Source organism: Euwallacea fornicatus, chromosome 15, assembly GCF_040115645.1.
Source record: "Euwallacea fornicatus isolate EFF26 chromosome 15, ASM4011564v1, whole genome shotgun sequence".
Lineage (NCBI taxonomy): Eukaryota > Metazoa > Arthropoda > Insecta > Coleoptera > Curculionidae > Euwallacea > Euwallacea fornicatus.
In genome coordinates, this window is record NC_089555.1 from 1,016,925 (window position 1) to 1,044,799 (window position 27,875).

Below are 27,875 nucleotides of genomic sequence, written 5' to 3' on the forward strand. Positions count from 1 at the left end.
GCCCGAATTCCCCCCCGAAAATTCTGGAAGAACCTCAACCGCAAGAAAACAATATTTTCGTGGAAGCGGCCAACGCTCTGGACGCTCCTCAAAAAAACACTAATGAAACCGATAATCCCGGTCTCAATCATGGGGAAAAGGTATCGCTGAATGTGCAAATTCACAATTGCAGCTCTAATCCTGAAGGGAGCGAGCTCGAAAATACGCTTTTACCGGTGCACAGGAATGGCCTTAAAACATCTCCTGTGCTAAGCAGCAGGAGGGGCTCTCAAATTTAAGTTCGAAGGGTCGTTCGTTAAGTGTGCAACAAGGGCGAACCAATTTGCGGAATGTGATGTGAATTCTGAGGGGCAGAAAATATTAGATTGTTAAGAGGTATCTACCAGTTATATCAATTCTAAATGTAACGTACGCTTGCAAATTCTTCCCTTTTGAAATAAACTGTTGCTGTTGTATTGTAAAGGCAAACGTTTAAATAACTGGACACTATAATCTTGAAATTATCGGAATTACATTGCATTCAAGGGATGTCAACAGTTCTCGTACTGAATCACCGAGTCAATATTGATAAAATTGTATCGTTTCGGAAGGAAATTCCGATTAATATGAGAAAGCGAAACGCTGTAGAGGGCGAGTCGTAGTCACCAAATTGTGCAGATAAAGGGAGCGATGTTGCAATTTGTGGACAGCGGACAAATAAATTGGGTCAATAATTAACAAAATTCTTTTTTGAATCCTTCATAGTCAATGATCAAGCCGGGAAATGATAACGTGGTGCTTAGAACAGTTCGTTCTCAGGCTGCGATAAAACGCCTTCTGATCCTTCTACCCTTCAGGAAAAAATGGTTATTTAGGTGATTTAGACGGATTTATTTCCCCTAGAGCTCCAAAGTGACAGGCAAACCATGAATTTTCAAGTGTTTTCAGTGGGTCTTTACGGCGGCGGGATATGGAAATGAAGCGAAGATACTAAATAGACACCAAATTGTCAAGAGCGAAGATAGTAAGATTTAAAGGCTTAAACATGCCCTAGTTCCCCCCGCCAAAGCTTATGACGAATCGGGAGTTTCGTTGCTTTCTCCCCTTTTTTCCTCATTTCTGAAGGTTTTAAAGCAAAGCCCTACAGCTTACCCGCGACAAAAACAAAATTCCACATTGCTCTCGACTTCAACAAACATCTCAGAATTTTATTTTACTATTCGTTTTTCGTCTTTTCATGTCATAAAATATTACCCACTTTAACCTTTTTAGCTGCATATCTTCACCTTTAAACTGATAACAACCTTGGAATGTACAATGTAATGCGATTATTGAATACAATTTTATATCAGTACCAAATTACAGACACACAACGGAGTTTGTTCAAGGCTACATAAAAAAAACTCCTAGCGTATATTGATTGTATTGCACAGGTCAGCAAAAAAGTATTATTTTTGTGTCTGCACTTTAATTATCTGATTTTTCATTGACTAAACCTGCCACTAGCCTCGTTTGCAATAAAAAAAGTTTGTTTTTGTCTGTCTCACAACAATACACTAATACACTAACATATCACTTTTTTGGGTCGTTTGACATGGAGGTGTTTACCGTTTGCTACATATGTATTGCCTGAACCCGTGCAGGTTCTGGTGATACCATACACCTACAGTAGGCAAAAAACGTATTCGTACACTCATTAAGTTGCTCTACCTATCTATGTACTTTCAATGGTTTAATGAAATCGAAAACATACAAAAAGCAGTAATAAGACCAGTACTGCATCACACACATTAAACAAATTTAAGGGCGGAGGCTTAATTGAAAACAAAACGCATCCAGGGCTCCCTTCCAAAATTACGTTAGAGAAACGGAAATTTCATTCTTAACAAGTTAAAAAAAGTCCCCCTTTAACAGCTCAATAGGAATGGCCGCGTGACAACGCATGCGTCCAAAAACTATTAGGTTCACCTAAGAAAACCAAATTTCCACGATGGGAAACCTATGAGGAAGCCATGGATTTGCGAGAAAAATCAACGACTAAAGATGGAATGGGCAAGATGGCGCTTAGAGAAGCCCATAGAATTTTCGCAAAAAGAATTTTTTTAAACCAAAGTAAATTCACCTTTTTTCGCTCCGACGGAGCAAATTTTTGTCTAAGAAAAAACGGGGGAACGTCTGAATACACGGAATCTGCAACCAACAGTAAAAGATATAGGTGGAACCATCTTAGTCTGGAATAGTGAGGCTGCAAGTGGAGCGAGTAATTTTCATTTTATCCAAGGAACCATGACCGGGTTGACACATAAAGACGTATATATATCAGCAAAAAGTTTACTTAAAAGTGTTAAAAAGATCGGATTGATTGAAGATTATTACTTTCAAGAACACGTCTACCCCAAACATGTCTCCAAACCAGTGTGCGAATGGTTGTTGGACAATATTCCCTACCAGTTGAAGACACCTCCAGAGTCCCCGTATCTGAGCCCTGTTGAACGCTTAGCGAGAGCGTCGCGATAGACAAAGTCAGAAACGTCAATTTCGAATAAAGTTTCCCTACAAGCGACGGTAAAGGAAGATTGGTAACAAATTTTTCCAGAAAATACCAATATCTTCATTTTAGTATTTTATTATTTAAAAATAATTAAAATCAACTACATGCATGCACGAACACTTTTTCGGTGGAAATGTTTTCAATTATTGTTTATTTTTTACTTTAAACAAATATCTATGGCTTATACTCTGCTTTTAAGAGTTCTTTACTAAATCTAATTTATAACTGCCTTTTGCGTGTTATCGATATCGTAAAACTATTAAAAATTCATATGTACCACAACCTAACAGGTGTACGAATGCTTTTTTTAGCTTATTGCGTATCATCCAATAAGAATTTTAATTGTACATTATATCACGGGAATAGTAAGCAGCATTTTACGTGCGAAATGACCGTTTGTGGACGACCCGGAATCAGTAATTTCGTCGAGAAAACGATCTTGCCATTTTGTCAAGAACTTCCAGTGGTTTTCCTACAACTGCCTCAGCTCGAGCACACCAAGTAAGTAGCACCTGATGAGTTCAGTCGGCAATTTGTAGGTGTTTGGTAGCTCAAATTGGTATGCTCTTGCCTGGTTCCTCTCAAGAGAGAAATTAGGGAAAAAACATACTAATTTGGAGTATTGAACGCGTACTACCTCTAACTGATACGGCCTTAAAACTGCACGGAACGTTTAGCCATGACTTTAATAAGAGTCTCAATAATTACGGCCATCTACGGGGTGTCTACTAAATGATGGCATTAGTTTCAAACGGCGATCCTTTGTCACATTTGATGAAATAAAGGCTTAATAAACGTACGTTCCATCTTTCTTCGTTTTCGCGATCCAGGGTGTCGAAGTTTCCTTTCTTTCTCGGTTCTTCATGAATATTTTTGGACGTAAGAGCGATACCTGGCCAAAATTCAGTATTCAGGGACGAAAAGTTCAAATGCGATATCGGTTTTCCCGCACTATGTGGCACGCGCCACCTGCAGTAGTATTCTTATGTTAAATTTGCCTTAACGTTTCCAGGACCCTGTATTTGAACTTCAAACAGATTACGTTTTGTTTCCTCGTCAATTCTAAACAAAAAAGGCATACTCGGTCGAAAATCTCAGAGCAATGGTTTTCGAGATATCGACGATGAAAATGCCTTTGTACATTGTTTTAACAGCACATTAACTTATTGATAAACCTTAAATAATAGCCCCCTACGTATTGCGGTAAAACCGATATCGTATTTGAGGTTATCGTCTCGGAAAATATTCATGAAAAACCGGAAAAAAACTTCGACGCCCTGTATCAAGAAAACGAGCAAAATAGGAGACACGTTTATTAGCACTTTTTTCGTATAATGTGACGAGGAATCGCCCCTTGAAATTAGCGCATTTAGTGGACACCCTGTATAGCAGGGGCGTTTGGTTGAGAGCGGAATGTTTTGTTGATTTTTTTTAGTCGGTACATTTGCATGGTACATTTGCATAGAAGACAGTTGGGAAACATATTGGAAACCCCCACAAAAGCAAACTTTCTGATTCAAACAATTACCTTGACGAGAAAAATGGAAATTAGACCGTGAAAACCCAGATACAAAAATTCGTGTTGACCGGTGTATTTATTCTCCCTACACTTCTTCCATAAGCAATAACTATGTTCAATTAGTTATTAGGTGTTTAGGCCATAATGTCGTATTGAAATCGATTTGTAAGCTTCTTTTAGCATTTATATAGCCTCTGTGTAATAATTCACGCAACACTTAATTATCTCGAAGGCTTCGCAATTTACAAAAGAAAAAAACTCCCTACACAAAAGTTGAAGAATTTTAAAAATCCTCCGCTCCGCAATGTTTAGAAATATGCACGACACGTCACAAACCAGCAGTTAAATGAGAATGCCCTTTTGGGGAATGGAAAGGCAAAGGGTCACATCTGGCGATCGCTGGGGGCTGAGGGGGGGGGGGTACCCCTTTTCAGCCACATCCCCTATTCAGGAGTTACGAAAAATGTCATAGAAGCAGGGTGGCTGTTGCCCCAAATGAGGAGTAAAAGTGTGCATCATCAACAAATTGCAGCAGGCACGAGATTTATTGTTGACCTCAGAAACGTGTCACCGCTATGATGCGACACCAAAATGTCATCGAAACAGGTTTGTTAGCTTGCCAAGGTGTCCAAAGCAGCAGTATACAGCATAATACACCTGTAACATCACCGTTAACACGAGAGTTGTATCATCGATGTGATTAGCTGCCACGAGAGGTGCCAAAATCTTGAACCTCCCCGTTTTTAATGTTTGGCAATGGGATTAATTCTTTTACTATTTACGGTGAAATGTTTAATTACTGGACGTACGAAAATCGTCAAGACTTAGCACCAAGTGATTTTTTGACTTTTTTTTTGATGACTTCATATGAGGTTGTGTTCGTTAATTGCACAAATAACGCTATTTTGGGAATGTAGAGTGCCTGGTGTTATGTTAAAATTAATACTTTGCATGAAGGCGGATTTAGAATATCTTTTTGAAGGGTAATTTGAACATTTCAGGATCTTTAGTGCGAATCCTCCATAACCAAATGGAACGGTGGAACGAATTTTTTGCACTCCAGACCCACGCTTCCTCGTGAAAGTTAGGATAGACCTCTAAGGGAATTTCGCGGCCTAACCCGCAGAGGCGATTTCCGAGGTATACCAAACAAAACACGGTATTCCTACCTCCACAATCAGCCCCAGGCTTCACAATGCAACTATACGATTTTGTAAAACATCTCTCATGTCGTAACATACCATCCCACCCTTTACCGCGGAGATTGGTTTTTGATCAATAACTGTGATCCATTGAAGAACTGAAAACCGATTGGGCCCGATGAGTCATGACTGTCCTCCAAAGGCCCAGGGCGGTTCATCTTTATATTAATAAATAGCAATTCAGCCTTCCCCGGTAAGTCGATCCTTCCAAGGGGCATGAAAGGCGCTTGCGCGCATTAGATATACTGCGCGGCATAGAAAAGAGAACGCCCCATGATAATGGGTCGATTTAAAAGGTCTTTGGTAAGCATGTTTCCTGTGCTCAAATAAATGTTTCATTAAAGAAATGAACAAATTTAATTGTTATAAACCGAAAAACAAAAATTAAGAACTTTCCGGCCCTCCGCGTGTCTTACACCTTTCTCTACAGGTCTGGGCGTGGATCTAATGAGGTGATTGACGTCCTCTTGGGGGATCTCATTCTAGGCTAACTGAACAGCAAAACGTGGCGCCGCCAGGGGTTGTAGGGGATGGGGTAAATTACGCAACCATCCACTTACAATATCGCATACATGGTCAATCTGGAGCGCGAGGTGGCCAGGTAGCAAATTGATCGCATTTTGTTGAAAAATGTTCAGTCACTTTGGCCACATGCGGTCGCGCATCGTCCCGCTGGAAAACCGAATTGACACGAGTTTCCAAATATGACACGAGTTTCCAGATATCACACGAGTTTCCAGATATGGCACGAGTTTCCAGATATGACACTAGTTTCCAGATATGACACTAGTTTCCAGATAAGACACGAGATGAGGTTCCAGGACTTCTTGGATGTATCGTTGGACAATCATACTGCCTCTTATGAAAAGTAAAGATAACCTGCTACCGTATGCAATAGCGCCCCAAACCATTACCCCAACAGTCTCGTGGACATTCTTCTGTACTGTAAACCGAGAATCCTGTCTTTCACTCCGTGTTCTTACTCTTTGCCCGACCGTCACGCATGCCCAAACAGAATCTGAATTCGTCACTAAATACCATATTATCCCATTTCCGATTACCATGCATCCGTCTCCTGCGCCACTGCAGTCAATTTTGACGATTTAAGGTAGCACAAGATAGGGACGGTAGGAAATCAGTCCAAAACTTCTTATCAGGCGATAAATGGTTCGAATACCAATAGGCCTTCCATACTCAGCAAATCCACGGTACGGCAGCGTCCTCGACGAGACGAACCTATCCCTCAGGGCCACAATTCGAATGCGGCGATCTTAGCGTTCTGCAGGTCTTCGGGATCGTCCAGTACCTCTCCTCCTGCCTATTTGCTCTTCTTGGAACCACCATATCTCACTATAGTGTTTACTTTAAGGTTCAATCTGGCGGCAATTTCCCTAAGTGACCGATCAGCCTCTCGTAGACCCACCGTTCGGCTTCTTTCGAACTCGCTCAATTGATGAAAATTTCACTGTATTCTGCGCGTAGGGATGGTTAATGAGCCTAAAGGCACCTTCTAAGCACGCTACACACCAACAAATGATATTTTTCAATATTGTTGTTAATATTTTATGGTAATTTTTATGGTTAAAAAACCCAAAAATTCCTGATAACTCATAAATGCAGCTAAAATTTAATCTTTTTTTGTATTCCCGTATACAGGCATCCGCACCAAAAATTATTTGAATAAAACCATTTTTCAGGGGTGTTCTCTTTTCCATGTCACGCAATTCATTTCGAGCTAAGGGACTCGGTTATAGAATTGCCGCCGTATTCGCTGGATTCGAGCCCCATTGAGAATTTTGTTTAAATCACGACAATGCGCCCGGAACTGCGCTATCACTTTCTGCAATCATTTTTGAGTTCCGCATAGCGCCCTTAGTGCTTTTTGATTTTTGGCGTTAGCGACGGAATAGTTTAAGGAAATGCCGTTAAACCGCAGATATGATCACGAGGACAGGGTAATTCAGAAAATGTCCCTAAAAATTCGCCGTTCCAGGAGGAAAAGCATAACCTCCGTTGACTGTTGGTTCGTGACTCTCCCCGTATATGGAAACTTTTTGTTTCGCCCCGTAACTTCGGCTTTTGCATATGGCGTTTTTAATGGATGCGCCGGTGAGAAATTCGACGTATCATTTCTGAGAAAATTCAATGTTGCGAAGGTTTTTAAATAGAGCGTGAACATTTCGAAGCTATGTTGTCTTCAACGTAGATCTATAGTTCTCCAATGGGTTTGTTCCTAATTATAGTGCGATATTTTTTTATAAATAGAAGACCTTGTGTTTAGAGAGTTTATTAGATTAATAACAATTACGCAGTTTGATGTATTTAATGAATGTTACTACACAAAGTTACTTATACCTAGAGAAATATCAACTCCTCGGATTAAGAGTTTATATCATAAACGAATATCTAACTAATACGCTTCATGAATATATTTAGGGATATTTGTGTCTTGTCGTTGAACGGTTTTATACAGGACCTTGCAAAAATTTATTTCACTGATGAACAGAAACTAAGCGGCTTTGCCCGTGCGGCAAAGCCCCATAAAGTATATTGTATATTTGCGGACCAACTTCTATGTATATTATTGGACCAAAAACAATTTTTGTGAGCAAAATTTCGTCCTCCTCAAGTAGATTGTTTTGAGAGTGGTTCAGTTGATTCACCATATATTTTGTACTAATATTTACCTCTTAATTCGAATTTAGTTTAGCTAACAATTGACTGTGTTATTAAATTACATCATTACTTAACTGTAACAAACGATATTTTTAAATCTCTATGTATGTATATTTTGTACCTGTTTCACGGTTGAAAGTTGCATTGTAGTTTATGGATTTCATTAAACAAAAAAACAAACTTGACGGTTTTATGTTTATTCAACTGACTGGCACTTCCTTCCTAATGACCCCCATCACTCTGTCATACAAAAACGTTTTAATGTCTTTGGCACTGACGAAATCTAAGTGATTACAATAGTCGTACTCGATTAAATATCGGTCCACAGGGTCGCGACTTAACTCCCCCAAGAACTTTTCCACGTCCTGAAAGTTACTCATATGCGGCGGTTTCAGCGGCGTAGGTAAAGGGCACTTACGACAATTGAGGCGAGAAAGTCGTTTTTTGCGTAATAAACGGCCAGGGGCACGGTGACCTCGGAAATGTTGTAGCTGGGAGGTTCGGAGGTTCCATAGTGGAGCAAATTAGACGCGGCATTGCCAAAGTCGTATTGTCTGAACGCCCCCGAACTGATTTCCTGGACGAAATGGAAAACTTCCTTCACAGATACTCCGTTAGGAGTGTTTGAGAGAAAAACTGCCAGTTTCGACTAAAATAATGTGTTGCCACTTACTGATAATTATTATAAACAATCCTCGCACTCGATTTGAGCAAACAAACTCACTGCGTGGTGGGCACTTCGTTGCAACAGTTAAAAATTCAAATTACTTACTTTATCCACCTGATCTGCATCGAAACCAGCGAATAAGCCTATCACGTGTATACAGAGATCTTGCAGTGGACTATCCTCGTTGCAAATCACCTCAGCCAAACGATTTACATTGCTCGCAGCCTCCAATCCGTGTATGTCAAGCATATCCAGAACCAGCGTTATGATGCTCCTATAGTCACTTAGAACCTTGATTATAGGGCTGATCATGTGCTCCAAGTAGACAATCGGACTTAGCATCACCATAAGATTAATTTTGTCGTTATACTCTAGCTTCAAGGAGGTGAGCGCTAGGCCTGCGGTGGTACCCTGAGAGTGTCCCACGTAAGTGAGTTTGCTGCTCTCGGTGAAGTTCAGAATGTAATCCACACTGGAGGCCATGTCGTAGATCCCCTTTTCGTGGAAAGAGTAGTCCCAGAAAGCCGAGTCGGCGGGAGTGAGGGTTTTGTGGCGCATCGAAGGGCCCGTGCCTCTCATGTTAGCCAGCCAAATGTCGTAGCCCGAGTCGGCTAACAACAATGGTAAAGACACGTTGGGGCCCTGCCAAATCCAATCCATTCCAGAGCACGCCAGGCAATGAGCGAATAACACCGGAGGCTTCGAGATAGATGCAACGTCGTTCTTCCCATGGGGGATTCTATGGAGGGTGAGGATGAATCCATCTTCCGTTGTGACATCGTGCGACTCCAGAGGATAGCCGTATTTGGCCAGAAATTGAGACTAAAATTATGTAGAAAAATTTTCACACATTCAGTTTGCTTACAATATTTTTCCCGGTATCTGGATGGAACTTCGCGTCCGCACTGAACGGCAGAAAAATATCGAAGGCCGCTTTCCACACTTTTTTCTCCTTGTTATTGTGAGTCGTCTTCAAATTACCAACCACGAGGATAGCAATAGTAGAGTAAATGAATTTCATTGTTGAGTGAACTACATGTGGCACGTAGACTATTAATCGAGTAAATGAGTAATAGAAATTTGCGTTAATGCAAGGATGTAAGGGTGGCCGCAATAGGGGAGGAGAGACACATTATGGACAAAAATAAATTGTGAGGGAATTCGATTATTTGTTATAACCGAGATTGGGTGGATAAATAGCGAAAAGTTTGGATTTGACCTGCACCCTCCTAACGAGATAACGTGCTGTAATCGAAAATTTTGGTCTCGCACAGTGAACTTTGTTCTGCCTTTGTTCAGACCAGAATCAGTTTTGATTCAATATGGTATTTGCACTAGCTAGTCAGCCAAGTTGTGTTGGAATTGAATTGTTCTCAGTCGCATCCAAATACCTAACTTCCGCGAACACTAAAATTACTCACGATATTTAGTCTAGTATCTGGATGCAACTTCAGCTGCGTAGACAGTACCTCCAATTCCCTCCTGGATAGTGTAAGTAACTTTCCCAATGTTTCACTGTTAAATGCACTTACATATGCTGTAGCAAACGCACAAAACACTATTAGTGACCTCATTTTTAGTGCTTTCCAGACTCGGCTGATGCGAAAAGGTGCCTATTTACGCTCCTCACACGCAGAATAATTAAGTATCTCTTAAGTATCTCGATGTGCGCACATACGCGTTTCTCCTAAGTAATTTTGAATTTGCTGCCAAAAGTCGATCATTTAACTCTCAAAACCGCCATTAGCACCGAACGAATACAGGATCACCACACGTACTACAGATCAAAGCGCCAATAGTGATGCTCCAAGCCAGTAAATAATAAGTCGATAGTGACCTCGTGTTCTTGGCGAATTTCAACACATCGAATTTGTACTTAATACAATAATAAATATTCATCACCCTATTTATACAAATTAACGACATCCATTCGAAAAACACTAGAAGGACACAAATCCCAAAATGTACCTATCGAAACCCACCTACGACATAATGATACTAAAATATTCATATCCCAACAAAGAATGTGTGCTTATGTTTAACCACTCGTATCAATAGTTACCCGTCCCATCTCCATTGTGCGAATCATCCAGAATTTCCTTGGATATATCGATTTAACCTTTGGCAAGACATGTCGTGACTATGTTGCAGTTTAAACCGTGAAAAACTGGCTTTGCCCTCTATATTACATGTGAAAAACCCTGATATACACATAGGAAATGTAAATCAGTCTTCGAATGGACGCCTGGGAGTGTACAATGGTGAGGCAATGGACGGACAGCTTGCAGAGTCTGTGACCTCGGGAAACACTGAGGAAGATTGGGAGATCTACCAAATACTTTGCAAACAGGACACAGTAATTAAGGTAGGACCCACAAGCTTTCTGAGCGAGCCACCCTGTATGTTTGCTCATCTCCTCGTGTAAGGCCCAAAGTAAACACAAAAGCAGCAGGGAGGTGACACACTCAGATTAGCTCGTGCCAAGGCACACAACGTCCCTATCATCTCTTAAAATCGATTGTGATCTATCCATCCAAGTTCGAGTCTCACATTAAAACCCCGTAAATTCCTTAACGATATTTATCAGTCCATTATGCCTGCCCTGTAAGTAATCTCTGTGCCGCTGCAACCCTCTGATCAACGTCTTAAACCTAGATGGACGAGGTCCAGGACGTGGACGTGACAACGTCGCTGCGGAGCGAACTGGCAGCGCTGCAATACAAGAAGGATCGTCTGAATCAGGAGGTCGATGAGATGAGGTCTCACATCAGGTCTCGTGACCAGAGATGTCTGGAGCTGCAAGTGGAGGCCGATCAATTGCGGGAGCAAGCCGCGAGGCAAAACGCAATCATTTGCTCTCTCAATAAGAGAGTGCATGAGCTCGAAGAGAGAGAGAGGACTTTGTTCGCTGCTCAGGGGAGGAATGAGATCGCCTTACAGACTGCTCAGAGGGACATTAGGTAGGTAGTGCAGTTTAATTGCAAGTGGGATGTGAGGACTTTCATCAGGTACAACGAGGAAAAAGCCAAAGAGCTTGAATCGAAAGTAAGGCACTTGGAAATTGAGCTAAGTGCTGAGGAGCAGAAGAAAGACTCGGCAAGGCAGCAGTTTCAGGACTTCGTAAGACGCCTATCAGTTGCTCTGGGGGCCGACATCGTAGACAGCTCCAATATAACTCCGGAAGGTCTGGTTCACAAGGCCGCAGAACTCGTGCAGGTGCCGTTGAAATGCTAGAAAGCGCCAACTTTCTATACATAAATTCCAGGAAACGTCCAGATTGAGGAGCAAAGCTCACAATATAACTGACACTTTGGGGTCTTGCGAAATAGACCTAAGGACTTGCAGGGAAAACCTGGATCGTGCTTTGGCAGACAAGGAGTGTCTTCAGAGGCAATCAGCGACGCAGGTCAGTTTAGTTTAAGTTTGTCAAACTGCTATAAGTTATGTAGATTTTGGAAATCGATCGATTGAGGCAAGAAAAGGAGGCAGTAGAGATGCAATACAGAGTCACTGACCGAGAACTGACAGATTTTAAGGAGAAACTGGCAATTTCCAATAGGACCCTCGGATCTGCTAGCGGCAACATTGCGCAACAAGAGTCTTTAATATGTCAGCTCAGAGGTAAAATTTCTTAACACCTCATTTGGTCAAAAGCGAGATCAATGCGATCTCGATTCTGAGTCTTGTTCTTTCAAAATTCAAGCAGTCCTAATCTTAGACATTCTTGCTCATCACTTCGCTTTCACACTTCAGATGACGCAAAGCTTAAGGACGAAAAAATCCAACGTATACAATCTGAGCAGAAACACCTCATAGAATCATTGGCCATTCAGTTGAGTAGCCCCACCAGATTCGTGGACTCAGTCGAGGTTTCGATCAAGGAAAAAATTCACGAGCTGATTGCTGAGAACAAGGAAAAAACGGCTGTAAATTGTCAATAGTCTCAAATTTGGGTGGCGCTGAAAAGTTTCTTGTAGCAAATTGAATCTCTGCGGAATAAATTGAATCACGAAACTCAACAACTGAGCAGGCAAATCTCTTTAAGCGACCAAGCCAATTCGAAGATTCGGCTCCTGGAAGACGAGAAAAATCATCTTGAAGCACGTCTACACAAGGCTGATGCTGATATTAATGTTTGCGAGATGTCCAGAGATGGTTTGAAGAGAGATAAATGCACCGTAAGTCTTTCCAGAGACAAATCAGTTGTTATTAGCAAGAAATATTTCAGTTCATGAACTTTCTGGAGCGCCTCGCTAGAGCCCTAAACATGGATGAAATATCCCATGACATTGGTGTAGAATTACACACTGAATCGCTCTTGTTAAGAGCTGAACAACTGTCCAGGTTGGAAAGTGATAAATTAGTAGACAAGGTGAGTCTGAAGCTTCCTCGGATTTGCTTGCTGATGTGATTTTTCCTTTGAAAGCTGCTTTGCTGCGGATATGGCACGTTACCGAGATTAAATTGCTTGCGACGAGAACGATCATTTCATGACGTACCTCTGCGCGATGTAAGAACTTTAAAAATAAAAAAAGTTCCCTGTAATTTGTTTCAGACTTCTCTGGTATATCAGCTGCAGCGCAGAGTGCGTACTTTAAGGGAGCAAGTGCAACGCAAAGACCTGCATTTAGACCTCTTGAGGCGCAAACTTTCTCTGCAGGAGGATACTGCGAAGAGTAAATGTTTGCTGCAAAGCGAAAGAGACGAAGCTAATATTAGGGTGAAAAAGCTGGTCAAGCAAGTAGATCGGTTGCAGCTCCAGCTGAGCGAAGCTAAAAGCCAGATACGAGACTTAAATAGTCAACTGGCCGAAGCTGCGGATTACAAGGTGAGACGGGAGTTAACTAACGTAAGACCCCTCCAAAGGTGATTCGAGTAGACAAATTAAAATTTCTGAACAGAATGGCGAATGCGAGCGTTATCTTAACAGGGATAATGAAGTAATTCAAGTGACACATTAAATTTTTTGAACCAAATGGCGAGTGCAAAATTCATATGAATGCGAATAACTGAGCGGATCGGGAGGATGATTAAATTTTTGAAACGGATCTATTTAATAATGTTTTCTTAGATAACTGCATTGGAACGAGGCAGAAAAATCGAGGAGCTCCAAAAGAGGCTGTTGGACTCAGAATCCTTAAGAACGAAGTACAACCGCAAAGTAACGGTCCTCAAAGATCAAATTCGTCAAACTGGCGAAACTATCGATCAAGAGAGGAACATCAGCGAGCATTCTTTGCAGCTTCTAAGGTAAATAATACTGATTAACATGCCAAAACGCCAACAAAGGGGAATTTAGGGACGAATTGGCGAGGGTAAAAGACCAACTATCCGACATCCAAAGGCGTGAATCACAACTACAAAGCTTCAAGCACTCAGTGGCCAAAATCCTGGGAGTGCTGCTACCCATGCCCGACTACGAGCTGGTTTCCAGATTACAGAAACTTGTAGACGCGCACCACGACTTCACCTTAGTGTCCAGAAGATACGACGACCCGGTGTTAAGATTGACATCCAGATCTCCTACTGGAGGTTCCAGAGTGTCTAGAACACCAGACAGGTCCAGGTACGACGATTCTGGATATATTGATGGTGTGGATTTAGACAATTCGGACGAGGACTTGTACAAAAGACAAGGAAGGATTTGACGGACCACTTTCAAGGACTAGTGGGGCCCAGTATTTTTGTTCACTGCCATTTTAGTTAAGGTTCGCTGTGTTGTCGTGCTTACGCCAACAGTCATAAAAATTAATGGTTAACGTTATTCGATTAGGACTTTTGGGCTTATTAACACGGTAGCAACTTGAATGAGGTATTAGGATTATTTCAGGCCATGAGTAATTTTGCATTTAAAGTAATTAGCATTATTCATTCTGTTAGTAATAATTAACATAAGGATACGAACAATTCCAATTAAAATTTACAACAAAAAGCTCCTGTTCGAATTTCGAATATGATCTCCTTCTCTTGAAACCCCGACACAATATACATATGTACATACGTAGACTGAAAGAGCCCCGATTCTATTTAGTATCACACTGCATGATGTTGCCTAACTTTCCCTCATGTCGAGAACGATTAATAACATCTTCACTGGTTTGACCAAATAGTCGAACGTAAGAAATATATAAAAACTTTCATTTTTTTATTAATAAACGAACCCGCAAAACTAAACATAGAAACAAGTGAATTTTAGAGAAGAATAATAGGAGAGAGTAAAAGTTATGCCAATAATTGAATAATATGGCTGGTTATGACATGGGGAACATGTGTATGAGTGCCGTGGTAATTGGAAAATGCGCATTTGGTAATGGGCAAAGATTCCATTATTTATTGTAAAACTCCATTGGCTCGCTTAGTTGGCAAGGACCTGCTAATCTAGGCATAAACGCACATGAACAACGTGATTCATTCATGTTTACTATAGGTGCTAAACGCTAATTCGGCTGTTTTTCATCTAAAAATGTTACCGGAGGTTAATTACCTTCAACCGATAGGGGTTTTGTGAAATTGCTTTTCTCATCATTCAATCGTCATCCATTACCAATCCATACAAAACCGATTTCCTTCGGGAAACTCCCACCATAGTTGTGATAAGAGAATCGTGACGCGCTTCCACGTCTCATAAATCATATTTTGCTGTTGACATCTCTTGCGCAAACATGCAATTTTGCTTTTTTTCACAAGCCCTAATAGATATTTCTCATTGACTGACCTAAAAGGATCTAATTCAGTCGAAAACGACCCCACCTCACCACGTGTATTAGGGGCGATTTAATGTTTTAATACCCTTTTGATCATTTGTTACTCGATTGAGTAGCAAAAAAAGCGTGTTGCTCAATGGAATGTAATACATAGGATTTCCCGGAAATTCTATGTATGTATATAGGTTAATATACATAATAAATGCACATACATGTGTATCAACGTACTACACAGCACCTTTGCTGTGGCACTCTCTGGCGAAGTACTTGAAGTGTTCACGATTTTTAAGGGACCTTATGAGAAACGGGTAGTTTCCAATTTTTTCTGTAAAATATATGCACTTCTCTGAAGACCAGAATTGACTTGAGTACGACTTTTGAAAATTATCTCTGATTTTTATCGCAAAAATATACACAAATAATATTTTAGTTCAGTGTAAAATTGTGAATAAGACATATTAAATCGAATTTTGAATCTCTAACATGGTGCGAAGAGAAATTGTAAAAGAAATTAGAGAACTAAGTTTCATTACGAAACGGGGGGAAATGCTATGGTGGCTTAGGAAAAGCTGTCAAGTTCGCTCGTTCTGCAGTGCGCGCCACTATAAAAGAAACTTTGACTGAACGATTCCACTAATCATAAACCCCGATCCAGATGTCCCGAAAAATGAAATCGCGCGATATTCAGAGTATTGTTAGGAAAGTTGTACGAAATCCGAAAATTAGTGCTCCAAAATTGACTGATCAATTTCGTAGGGAAGCTGGTAAGCGTGTCAGTGCTGAAACTATAGGAAGAGTTCCGAGATCAAAGGGATTTCATAGAAGGGTTGCTAGGAAAAAGACCCCAATCTCCAAGTAAAATAGAAGAAAACGCTAGAATTTGCGAAAAAGCGTTTAGAAAAGGACGTTAAGTTTTAGAATTCGGTGTTGTTTATCGATGAAAACAAGTACAATATTTTCGGTTCCAATGGTAAAGGGAAAATATAGCGAAAAACTAATGAAAAACTGAAACCTGAAAACTTGTTAATCGCAGGCAGGTATGGCGGAGGCAATAGAATGGTCAATGTCTGCGACTGGTGAGGGAAATTCAGTTTCCATTGATGGTGTAATGGATTATCGGAAGTATCTCCAAATTTTGCATGATTATCCATTGTCTTCAGTCGAACGTTTGGGATTTGGAAACCGATGTATGTTCCAACAAGGCGACCATTCCCAACACACCGCCTTGGTTGTCAAAGAATGGCTCCTTTACAACGTGCCCCGGCAATTTCATTCTCCTCTAAAGTCGCCAAACATGAACCCCATCGAACACCTATGGGACGAATTGTAGGGAAGGGTGCGAATTTACAAAATTTCAGGGAAAGAATCGCTGAAAAGGGCATTAACTTCGACTTGGGGTGAAATTACTCCGGATAAAACAAGAAATTTGGTTTCAACGATACCCAGAAGCTTCCAAGTAGTTCTAGATGTAAAAAGTAGACTGCCAAAATAGGAATTTGTTGGTTTTTTGTAGGTATAATAAAATTTGTTTGCGCATGTTCGGTTTTGTGATTTTAATTTTCATTTTTTCATTCATTTTTTCCCTTACAACCTATTGATCGAAACCAAAATTTTCGATTACCAAAAACGATAATTTATGAGAGGATTTCAGTACATTTAAAAATATTTTTTGGGTCATAATCTGACCACGAAATAATACACGTTTGCTGGGCGCACGTAGACTCATGTGACTGGCTACATATTTTTTTCACTGGGGCATCCGACCTGCTTCCGAAATTTTTAGGATCCTGGATAAACCTAACTTTTTTCCCAAAACTTTCCCGAAAGAATATTTTCAAAACTCTCCAACGAGAGATCTTTTCCACGATGTTTCATGGACTCAAATAAGCCACGAATGCGTTCATAATTTTCCTAGAAGCTGTGCGGAATCTCTTCGCCATTATTTACTCGTCATCAGATGTACAAAAAACTTGGCAATATACAGATCATTAGAGCGATTAAAGAAAATTAGCTGGAACGTGTGAGATACATGGTGTTCAAGTTTTAGATATTTTAGAGCTGGAGCACCATCGTCAGAGTAACAGGTTTTCCAGAGCTGAGCCCCCTTCGCCCCGCGCACCTTTTACGGTGCTGTTTGACTGTAAACTTCTGACCCTTTCGAACAGAGAAATTCCTTGCTCCACTTGGAAACGTCACTCTCTCTAGACGTTATTCATTTATCCCGAAGTGTTGGTACACATTTCTGGGACGCAGTGTATATCCTCCGATTTTCAATCATACGTGATAAACATCGGGCCCTCGCAATTCTTCCGCATTTTCACGACCTTTCATCTATTTAACTTCGATTATATCTCGTTTTATTGCGGTGGGTGTATTGTTTTTGCTGCACAATACACTTTTGAAACTTTCGCATGTAAAGTGAAGGTTCGAAGGAAACCCACAGAGACCGAATGGGCATAAAGGAAATCTCCTTCGAACTTAATTTCGGGAGAAACTTAAACAGATAAGAACTTATGAACTATAAGCAATCCACCTCCCAGCGTTTTACTCGATCTACAAGGCGCATAGAACCAGGCGGGATACGAGGCGCATAAGCGCTCGTAGGCAGGTGAATCGAAACCACGAACGGAGATAGAATGAAGAGAAGCATCGATCGTCATTATTCACTGAACTACCGCGAGTGAGTAACCAACTCGGCTCCGGGCCGTGACGATTTCATTCCGGTCAAGCGCTCCGGAACGCGTTGTATATCGCGAGCTTTGAACTGTGAAGTTATTGGTGCGTTCCTGGATTGAAAAATAAAGAATGTGCAAAGAGTGAAGCACGTCCCAAAGGTAAGAAATTATTTTAGGAGTGCATTGAAATGAACGGGGATCAGCGGATTTGTTATGGATTGTGGCATTTAAAAATATCAACAATCATAAATGTTATGGGTTTGTAAGGTGACGCGGGTAAATAGTCGAACAAATGTTGCATTTAGGCACGGTTTGTGTGTGTCGTAATGGTGCGAAATGCGGTGCTCTAAATACGGTAATAACTTGTGTTAATATAGTGTATTTAAAATTTTAATTATTTCACTTCGAGCCGTGTGGCAATGGGCGACGGTTACTAACGTTGGCGGAAGATTCTCCAACTACCAACAACGTACACCTATTGTAGTTCATTAGCATGAACTGTACTTGAGCCATAACGTACCAGCGGCATTCGGACGAACAATATTCTTACAAAAAAATACATGATAAAAATTCATCATTCCTGTCGAGACGGCATCGGACAGCTCCCAACACTTTCCATTGTCATTGAGAACTTTTGATTACTCACTTTATCAATTTTGTTCTGATTAGATAACAGCCCTCCCTTCGTATACTTCGACATTTATAACTCATATCACAACGTAAATAAGGAGTTTTGCATAATCTGCACGTTGCACGGACGCTGGTGCCGCAGGTTTTTCAAATCTTATAAAAACATGCATAATCACATTTTGTGTCGTTAAAACAGCGTTCGACGTTCGTGAATTTTTCAAGTCCAGTTTGCCGAACTCCCGGCAACTTCGCCAGCGTGATAGTTTCCATGGAAACGCGACAGCCGACCAATGCTGCGCTCCGATTTCGTCGTTTCCATGGAAATCATCTTGCTGGCAGTATGGGCAAGAGTTTGAATTTCACCGCATACATTTTTTCTTTGCCTTAATTCCATTGTATCGTTTACGATTTCAAGGAAAGACACCGCACTACAAATTTCTCTTTTATTTGTCGCGAAATAGGTTAATTGCTGCAAGGTTAGCGCGAGGTTATTCTAGGTTTTTCTCTCTCGTTCTTTCGTCGTCGAACAAAATAAGACAATAATTTATATTGCCACATGGTACATAAGCACGTCGTTAAGTTCAAAGTTGGAAACATAAATTTGCCAACCGAATGACCTTCCAATGGGAAAAATGTGCATAAGGAGAATTGATTAAATGGCCGCGTCATTATTTGGGTTTTTACGATTTTCGAGACAACCGATCGGATGCGGCTATCGTACTAGAAAAATTAAGTAACGACACTTAGCTGTCCCGTAGATAAAACTCTTGATACGACCGCAGAATGCACAGCAATCTCCCAGTTTATCGTAAATATTTGCGTCTAAATACGCAGCGGTCTTGCCTCCATTTTGTGCCTGCAACATGCACCGCTTCCCTAAATTGTCCCTAGCAATGGCCACTTATTATACCTAACGGGTGCGCAAACTGATACTTTACCGCACGCCAAGTTCAATAAAGTATTAACGTGTTGTTAAATCTTTAATCGCACGCTCCCGGCAAAAAGCCTTACCGCACACGGCAATGTCGCATATCGGCAAAAATTTGCGACACCGACTCACGCCACTTTGACTTACTGGCGGCAAAACTTTTACGAGCACGTGTGCGATGAGTGCCGTTTTCAGCTCGCGAATGCGTGCGGTTAAACCGGTTTACCGCACGCTCGTAAAAGGAACTTCCATTTAGTCGGCGAAATCCCGGGCAAAAATTCCCGGTTGCGGGCTAGAGGATCGAGTCTCAAACCATCGACCGACACCGACCAGAAATCATGATTTACCGGAGCCAATTCCGATTTCTGTTCCGTTAAACAAATACGTTTCGAATCTTCCAAAATTGAATACCTCTAGAGGAGAGTGAAACGTTATAGATTACCCGCCAAATTACACCTTCACTTTTTCATAACAATTAGAGGTTTTTTGAGTCAGTTTCAATGTCACAATCACCGCAAAAAAATACGTTTTGGGCTTGATGGCAAATCGTGCATTGGATGGATTCTTTCGATTTAAATCGAGCCACGAGCATTTTCAAACTCTCTTATGGGCTCTTCGGGGCTGAAATCGAAGCTCTCGCAGGAACTCGACTCCGGAAATAACTGAGGTCTCCTGTGTGCAATTCGTCGCAAAAACGCGCAAATAACAAGATAATTAACGTGTTCAAAAACATCTTAAATTAATGAATCTCTCATAACATCGATGATTTCATTTTCGTGAATCAGCGTCTAATGAGCGAACTACTATTTTATTATTGTAGGTGGAAGTAGTACCTAATTAAACGCTGGTGGAAGAATGTTTGCAGTCAATTATGTATATAAGGAAATATTTGAAATTGTCTGAGAAGGGAATTTTATGATAAACTTCCGGTTATAGATTTGCATTGTCTACCAGGGTTTACTGATAAATTGCCCGGCAACAAACGAAAGCGCTATACCGTTTCGCAACGATATTCAAATCATCACTCAAAAGCGGCATTTGAAAGTGCCTATTAATATCTACTCCTTTTCTGGGGGTGCAGTTCATGAAACTTTAAACGGCTCTACCTATTCATGGTCCGTAGCCCGCAATCAATAAACCGCGGAGCGTGACGATAATTGTTTCATTTATTATAGAAACAACCCCATTTTCGAGGACTTCGTTTCAAAGTCGAATTCAAGGCTTTCGTCATCGATGACGTAAAAAACGGACAGGTAAACATTCCAGTCTCTGATAGTCTGGGAGAGGGACCCTCGTGACCTCATAGGATTGGCATCTCGAGAAACTGGCCGAATGAGCGACAAGAAGTGGCCCTTTGCACCTTGTTGTGTTGGTCATATTCGGTCAAAGACCGGCTGAAGCGGGGCTGGGACTTATTGCCTCAGAGATACGTGACTTTCCTGCGAACTCTTGCGGGCGAAGAGATAAGGTTTCATTCATCCTCTTTGCGAACCATGTGCAATTGGTCTCGACCCGAGGAGATGAAACCTGTACTCCCTCAGGGTATCATTGGCGGAGGACCACATCCACCTTTCTTCGCCGGCACGTTTGGCCAGTGCAGGTTCGTGAAAAAAAAATAACGGGGTCATTTTTTCCCGTAGAGTTTTCGGCACTGTCGTGTCGCAAGGAAACCCGAGTTTGCACAGTAATTGTGTCCGGCTTAACAAGGAGGTTTCCTCGAATGGTCGTTTTTTTGATCCAGAGGCATTCCTCGACTATCAGTTTCTGAGATTTACCGCTCAGTCATCTCGCAAGTAAGCCGGATATTCTACAGATTGTTCGCGGGTCCTTGTTTCAATCGGCGCGTCGGAACGCGTAAAAATTGCTTCTATGAATTTGAGATCATCATCGTTTTAATTTAATCCCAAATGCGACTGTGTGAATCACAAATTTAATCAGTCCGCTCCCTTCTCAAAAGCTCTCCCCCATTCCATAATGTCCCAAATTCGAAACGTAGAAGTTCCCGCGTTAAATCTACCTCAAGAGGGCGAGAGATCCGCCGGAGTTCTCGAAGGAAAAGGCAAAAAAAACGCCACGAAGTTGAAGTCTATTTGAACTTGAAGATCTGTAGAAATTCAAATTAAGGACGGGGGCGCAAGAACTCTGTTGAAACGAACTGCAGGAACTGTAGAGATTTGCCGAGAGTTCTCCAATGCGGACGAATTATCGGGGTTTAGACACGTCAATTTGAAATGTTGCAGGTCCGGAGCGGCTCAGTTTGAAGGCGACTCAATTCCCGACTCGCCAGGACACTCAATGACGCAATTTGCGTCCTCGTTAAAAAATTCACCGACCCGACCTGCGCAAATATCAATCATCAAATCTGATGATATCGATCATGGAGTTCATCTTAAATATAGAAATTCCCCGCGCCTCTGTGGGTCCGCCAAACGTGCGATTATGTTTCAACTAATTTGACTTTTATTACTTATCATAGGACGCTTGTAACCTCAGCCCATGAATCATAATTGGTTGGTATGCATGTGAGACGGTAACGAAAACGTGTAACATTCTGGTGATTTAGATTTCAGGGAAACTGATTGAAATGCGCAGTTGGCATTAAAAACTGCACTTGAAATTTTGTTTATATTTTAAACGGGCAATATTCCCGAGGCACGCCGTTCCTTGAAGAACGTGTCGCAAAGGTCATTTTCCACGATCGTACGTACGGAAGACTTCAATGCCGAAAATTCCGTAAAACGAGTCCGTTCTTGGAGGGGAAAACTCAATGCAAATAACATTACCAAATGTTTACTTTCCAAAGTACAAATCGTCACGTTATCACAGTAGTATAACGAATTTGCCTTGCAAATATTTACTCAGAACCAAACGATAATTCCAGCTCCCTGACGCAAGCTGTTTATGTGAGAATTTCCTTCGTAATCCTCAATGGTGGTATAAAGTCATTAGAACAATAATAATTGGACCAAGACTGACGGTAATCAGATTGAAACGAAGCATAATGGCCAAAGTAGGTAAAAACACTGAAGAACGACCATCAAACAACGTTACAAGTAGATTTATTAGCTTCCGCCGTAGCTGGTTTTAACTCGAGGAATTCGTGGTATTTTATTGGCGATTATGCACATTGAGTATGCAGGGATTCGGGTCGAAAACGCACTAATCTACGACTTTAAGCGAGACGTGCGTAAGTGCCATCGCCCAGATGGTCTCGTCCGCGGGGAAAACGGTTATGATAACGTTCGGTACTTAAATTCTAGCAGGGGTCTCGCTGCACCTGTACAAACGCTGATAACGAAACGTTCAAAGTCATAACATTATTAATAATTAATCCTGGCGATAATGCCTATAATTGCCAAGTGGAAAATTTACTTGGCAACGATAATTATTGTGAACTTTATGGAGTGGATAAAATTAATCAAAGCCAAGAAAGGTGAGATTCCATGTGTAAACGCACACCTAATTAAAATACACACACCACAATAATGAAATAAAATGACGGTTTTTAATTTTTCGTACTACTGACCTCGAATCTGAGAACGCCTCAAGTCATACGAAGAAAGTAATTTCTCCTGTTCTCGTCGAAGAGTGCCACAGTCTGAGGCAAGTGCTCTTACTTTTTTCATTCATCAAACTTGTTTTCCTTGATATGACTCACTTTTTCCCATCTCCAAATAAAATCGTTCGTTAATGCGCCTATTTGAGGTGTGTTTATTAATACCCAGTTCGAAGAATTAAATTCCATTGTGGTTATCTAACAAACCGTTTTTTTTAACATAACGATTATATGTTTTTATAATAAAACTTAATGTAGTCTCTTGCCGCGATTACAAGCGAATTAAGAAACTGAAGGTTTTATGGTACAAGGTTTTGTGGATTTTTATACCGCGTTAATTGTTACAAATAAACAGTACTGAAAGCGTTTCTGAGTGACACAATCTAATTATTTTATTGATTTAAAAGTGAAATTCCCTCGGAGATTTCCTGAGAAACTCAACGCAACTCAGCGCCGCAACAATTGAAAAGCATCGATTCATACGTGCAGCCACACACCGCCAGCATACGGACGAAATGTTAATTATTAATAATTAAAATTCATCATAATATGAGATAAAATGTTGGAATGTTGCGTCTAAAAGGGCAGTGAACCTACCGTTCCATTAACGTCATCACTGCCATGCAGCAGATGCCCCTTCTGCAATTTTATGTCATGGAACTAGTTAATTTCATGTGTAATTGCATGTCTGGACCGCTGGCAGGAGTCAAATTAATGAAATGAACCCAGAAACGCTCCATATTCGCAACAAACGAAGATAATATTTACCTATGCCACAGGGCTGACCTGCAAATCGATATCTTTGCATGCATAATAGCTTTCCGATGTAATGACGGTGTATTATTTTTTCACAAAAAGAAGCAAGGTAAAGTTAAAGTTTACCAGCACTAACCTCTAAAATGATTAGAAACATTTCTATCCATTTCAGGGAACTAGGTCAACATGAACTCGAATGATGGATACCTTTATGCCCCCTCATTTGTGCCTATAGAAAGGAGGATGTCTCACTTATCACTGTCGTCGAGGAACGCCGACATTGCCCACAGGGTCTCAGAAGAGCCGATGGACAGGCTCTCGCAGAAATACGAATCTTATCAGGATTTTCATAGGAACCAACTTAGGAGGCGGCTATCGTCCACAGGTGAGATATAATGGAGTTCATAATCCGTTTATTTCGAAGAATTACAATCGGTAATTATCGACGATAAAACAACGGTTATCCGTCAAGCGAAAATAATCCCAAACCAAGATTGGGGATATACCGGATGACGATGGGAGGTGGGAAATTGCTATTTTCATAAAAACTTGCGCTTTGGGTCACTCGAACAAGGCAACGTTGCGCATTTTTCGGGATAATTGCGACCATCGCGTTTGTCCCCGTTTTAACAAGAAGCGACTTCATACGTAACGTGAAGCCATTGATGACGTATTCCTAGATAAGCTTGCCTAAGTGGTTCCTGACTAGGCTGCAGGACGTGCCCGCTCTCTATTGTCGCCACGTATAGCAGGAGTGAAATTAACAATGCAAACGCGTTCAACATTTTTTAATAAACAACCAGATATGCCGTTGCAACAACGCCGCTCAACACCAATTTAGCGAAATGATTTTGGCCAGGTTTACCCGGGAGTGGGCCGGTAATGCCGCCATCTTTTTCCACGTTATACCTCTGCGATTTTACATTAGGAAGCGACTCTACATCCTAGACCTCCTTATTTATTGCTGAAAAAAAAGGTCAATGTTTTCCTTATCTCTCCGACAAACAAGGTATTTTTACGAGATTCTCTCATTACCAGTGGCGTCAACAAATTGCCTTTATCGACCGGCTATCCGGTGTTCCAAGAACCACGTCTCATTTCTTGCCATATCGCACACATTAAGTGTGAACATTAAGAGGAATGATAGTAACAAATGCGCGCAACCACTGCACTTGACATTCCAAAAACCGCAGCCCAAAGCCAAAAAACCGCTGAATCCGGCAAGCATTAATGGATTGTCAGAGTAATTTCTCTCGCTTTCATATTCGCCACAAGTAATTAATGATATTATTATAACAATTAACCTTATACCTCGCCAATTATATTACAATCTACACTTTTACACGGGATTTAGAACTCTCCTTGAGTTAAACTTACCGAGATCATTCCATCACGTTGGGTGCATTCTAATGCCGGCTGCGTGAACAATTCACATAAAATCTAATGAACACGATATTCTGGGGGCACCTACTTACGTTCGAGTAAACAAAGTTGAAAGAGAGAAAAATACGTCGAACGATTAATCGCCTTTTTTTTTCTTCAGGAGAAAATAGTGGAGATTCCAGTACCACAACTTCGGGAAGTAGCTATGGCGAGCAGGAAGGCAGCGAAGGAAGGGCGGAAAGCGAAGCTTCCTCGGAAACTCCGCACGATCGAAAGCCTTTGGAAGGTCTGATAAGCGAGGCGGAAAGGCAAAAAGTCGAAACGTTCTTCAGGGGGCTCAAAACGCAGGTAATTGTCGTCCATGTATGACGCAATTAATGCGCTGCAATTTAACGTGATATAAAAACTTATGTCGTAATAGCGTATAATGTACAATGGCAAATTACCGCCAAGAAATCATTAATGCGAGTGGCACGATCAGAGCGTGACATCGGTTTTTCTTTTTGTTGGTTTATCTCTAATTCAACGTAGATCCTCCTATGTCTCATTCGCGTTAGCGCGAAATGTGTGGTTTTCTTCTCGGGGGAAGTGCTAACAGTAATTTTTATATAACAATCGCTTTTTATCTGCAGTTAAAAGGCACCAAACGCGTAGCAATAAAACCGAGATTAGAACTGACATTATTGATCCATTTGAAACAGTGACTCATCTCTGTAAGATGGTAAAAATAAAAATGGAGATATCGAACTAACAAACATGGGAGTGTTGGGTATATATCGCTTCAAGTCAAGAAAGCTGCTATATTGACTCAGGCACACGCCTAAGTCGCTTATACGCTGAATAATTTCGTCGAATCAGGCATTAATTCATCGTATGACAACTTCAAAATAGTCACCTTTTAAGGTTTGCATGTTTCTCATCAACATAACAACCAAAACAATAACCAATTTTCTTCTACCATCCGACTTAAAGCCGTAAAACAATTTCGTCATTACCCTCATTGTGTATGAAAATAATGTCTAATTAACAGATGTAATTTAGCCCACTGAGACCGTGAGATCTTCCTGTGGCCATTTGTACTGAATTGCCCATTTTCAGGTCTTTGTTAGCAATTCCCTAGCGAATCTGTACACAAAAGGCCCCAATGACAGCGAGTGGCAACTTAAATATACAGGAATCCCCGTGGTCATATTGGATTGCGGGGAATCCAGGGCTAGAGATAAACGAAGAATTCAAATTGCATTAGCAGAAAGGGGTAAGTTCAGTTTCGGACACAGAACAATGGCTAATTATCAAACTTTCAACTTCTATCGACAGGAACGTGTTTCATGCTGTGGTCGGACATAATAGATAACTTATCTTCGTACAGAGTAGACGGGGATTCCTTTCACACAATGAGATACTCGTACGACCACACAATGCACGTTGGATTCAGTTTTGATACAAAGGAGGCGGCTGACGAGATGTGGGGTCATATTGAAAAGTTGGTCTCCTGTCCGGAAAACATTTCGTTAAGCACTCCGGGTAAAAAGAAGAAAAAGGCAAAACGAGAAAAACCTCCACCATTGCCGTCGAAGAACCACATATCTCAGCCTTGTTGTTTCCAACACATTACCTCAGTGGATAAAGAAGACACTGAGCGATACTATTCGCTTAAAGAGCTACTACCTAGAACGTCGGAAATGTTGGCCCCGCGAATTCATCAGTTGGACAACTCTTAAGGGCTCTTAGGGCAGGTGCATGTAAAAGTTTAACGCTTATTATTGTACAAAGTTGTATGAATGTGACTACAGTAAATGGACTGCTGCATGTTAAGCATAGTAATTAATGACTGACTGAATGAAATATGTAATTACTTAATATTTTTTCTGTTAATATTGTAGTTCATATTGAAGTTAGAATAGTTATTTTAATAAAGACTTAATAAACACGTATATTACTATTGATTGAAGAGTTTTAGCTGTATATTTATCTTAATAAAATTATTGAATCCCAACATTTCTTTATCTAGAGCTGCTACTCTCGCATTTCATAGTAAGGGATTGAATTTGTAACAGAAAACAACTCGACGACAAACAGAACAAGAAATCCAAGATAAATTGATAGATGGTATGACTGTTCAACATTATTGCGACATACACGGGTCAAAATGCTTCCCTTAACAGCATTACTGTATTTTCGAGAGTTATTAAATATCAAACTCATGTCTTGGTTCCTTACTACCTCGCGTTAAAATTCCTAAATTTGCGTGTAAACAGTGAACTATAAAGAATCTGTTGTAGTTACCTTAATTAAGCAGTAACGCGAACTTCAACTCCTGGGCAAAATCCATGCGAATTTCATAAGCAAATAATTAATTTTAACAGTAAACACTCTTTGTTACAAATATCACGTTTTGTTCACAAATATCAATTTAGTAAACGCACTGAAAAGGTTTATAATGTGACAAATATTTCACTAAAAACTACGTAAATTCCTTTTAACAGAAACCGCCATTTTTTGTGTTTGAATAGTTATGTGACATGTCTGTCAAGCAAGCAACGAAAAGCTCCTCAGACAACAGAGGCCGCCATGGTTTAAACACTTCATATGTCGGCATCCTCGTTGTTTGCCTGCTGAAACAAAGACGAAACTATCCCGATCTGTGGA

General features: G+C 40.8%; 4 protein-coding genes across 11 annotated transcripts in view; 3 read left to right on the top strand and 1 right to left on the bottom strand.

Moving 5' to 3' along the window:
* Window positions 1–8,107, top strand: part of rdgC (retinal degeneration C) — a 31,928-nt gene extending 23,821 nt beyond the window's left edge. The window contains exons 15-16 of one of the 2 annotated variants that reach the window (XM_066290350.1): window positions 1–375; window positions 5,051–8,107. In XM_066290350.1, the coding sequence (XP_066146447.1) occupies window positions 1–278 (278 nt within the window). In that variant the 3' untranslated portion in view covers window positions 279–375; window positions 5,051–8,107. The other variant, XM_066290349.1, reaches the window with a different exon arrangement.
* On the bottom strand, window positions 7,523–27,716 carry LOC136343562 (lipase 3-like). 4 transcript variants are annotated; one of them, XM_066290357.1, is made up of 5 exons: window positions 27,513–27,716; window positions 9,460–9,644; window positions 8,700–9,416; window positions 8,346–8,576; window positions 7,523–8,292 (listed from the first exon to the last, which is right to left on the bottom strand). In XM_066290357.1, exons 2-5 carry the CDS (start codon window positions 9,613–9,615, stop codon window positions 8,128–8,130), a joined length of 1,269 nt encoding a protein of 422 aa, XP_066146454.1. In that variant the 5' UTR covers window positions 9,616–9,644; window positions 27,513–27,716; the 3' UTR covers window positions 7,523–8,127. The 4 variants fall into 4 exon arrangements, with proteins under 4 accessions (XP_066146454.1, XP_066146456.1, XP_066146455.1 ...); XM_066290359.1 differs by lacking the exon at window positions 9,460–9,644 and having other exon boundaries at window positions 27,513–27,715; XM_066290358.1 differs by lacking the exons at window positions 9,460–9,644; window positions 27,513–27,716 and adding an exon at window positions 10,016–10,181.
* LOC136343560 (coiled-coil domain-containing protein 170) lies at window positions 10,828–14,526 on the top strand. Of its 3 annotated transcripts, none has more exons than XM_066290351.1 (12): window positions 10,828–10,959; window positions 11,250–11,554; window positions 11,603–11,810; window positions 11,860–12,000; window positions 12,044–12,215; window positions 12,348–12,520; window positions 12,572–12,772; window positions 12,823–12,966; window positions 13,021–13,104; window positions 13,150–13,422; window positions 13,666–13,844; window positions 13,894–14,526. In XM_066290351.1, the coding sequence occupies exons 1-12, from the start codon at window positions 10,864–10,866 to the stop codon at window positions 14,240–14,242; spliced, it is 2,325 nt and encodes a 774-aa protein (XP_066146448.1). In that variant the 5' UTR covers window positions 10,828–10,863; the 3' UTR covers window positions 14,243–14,526. The 3 variants fall into 3 exon arrangements, with proteins under 3 accessions (XP_066146448.1, XP_066146449.1, XP_066146450.1); XM_066290352.1 differs by having other exon boundaries at window positions 13,168–13,422; XM_066290353.1 differs by lacking the exon at window positions 13,021–13,104.
* Window positions 17,881–27,172, top strand: MESR3 (misexpression suppressor of ras 3). 2 transcript variants are annotated; one of them, XM_066290364.1, is made up of 6 exons: window positions 17,881–18,132; window positions 23,495–23,952; window positions 24,016–24,228; window positions 25,387–25,574; window positions 26,325–26,481; window positions 26,544–27,172. In XM_066290364.1, the coding sequence occupies exons 3-6, from the start codon at window positions 24,030–24,032 to the stop codon at window positions 26,945–26,947; spliced, it is 948 nt and encodes a 315-aa protein (XP_066146461.1). In that variant the 5' UTR covers window positions 17,881–18,132; window positions 23,495–23,952; window positions 24,016–24,029; the 3' UTR covers window positions 26,948–27,172. The 2 variants fall into 2 exon arrangements, with proteins under 2 accessions (XP_066146461.1, XP_066146460.1); XM_066290363.1 differs by lacking the exon at window positions 23,495–23,952 and having other exon boundaries at window positions 17,882–18,132.
* Window positions 27,717–27,875: the final 159 nt, after the last annotated feature.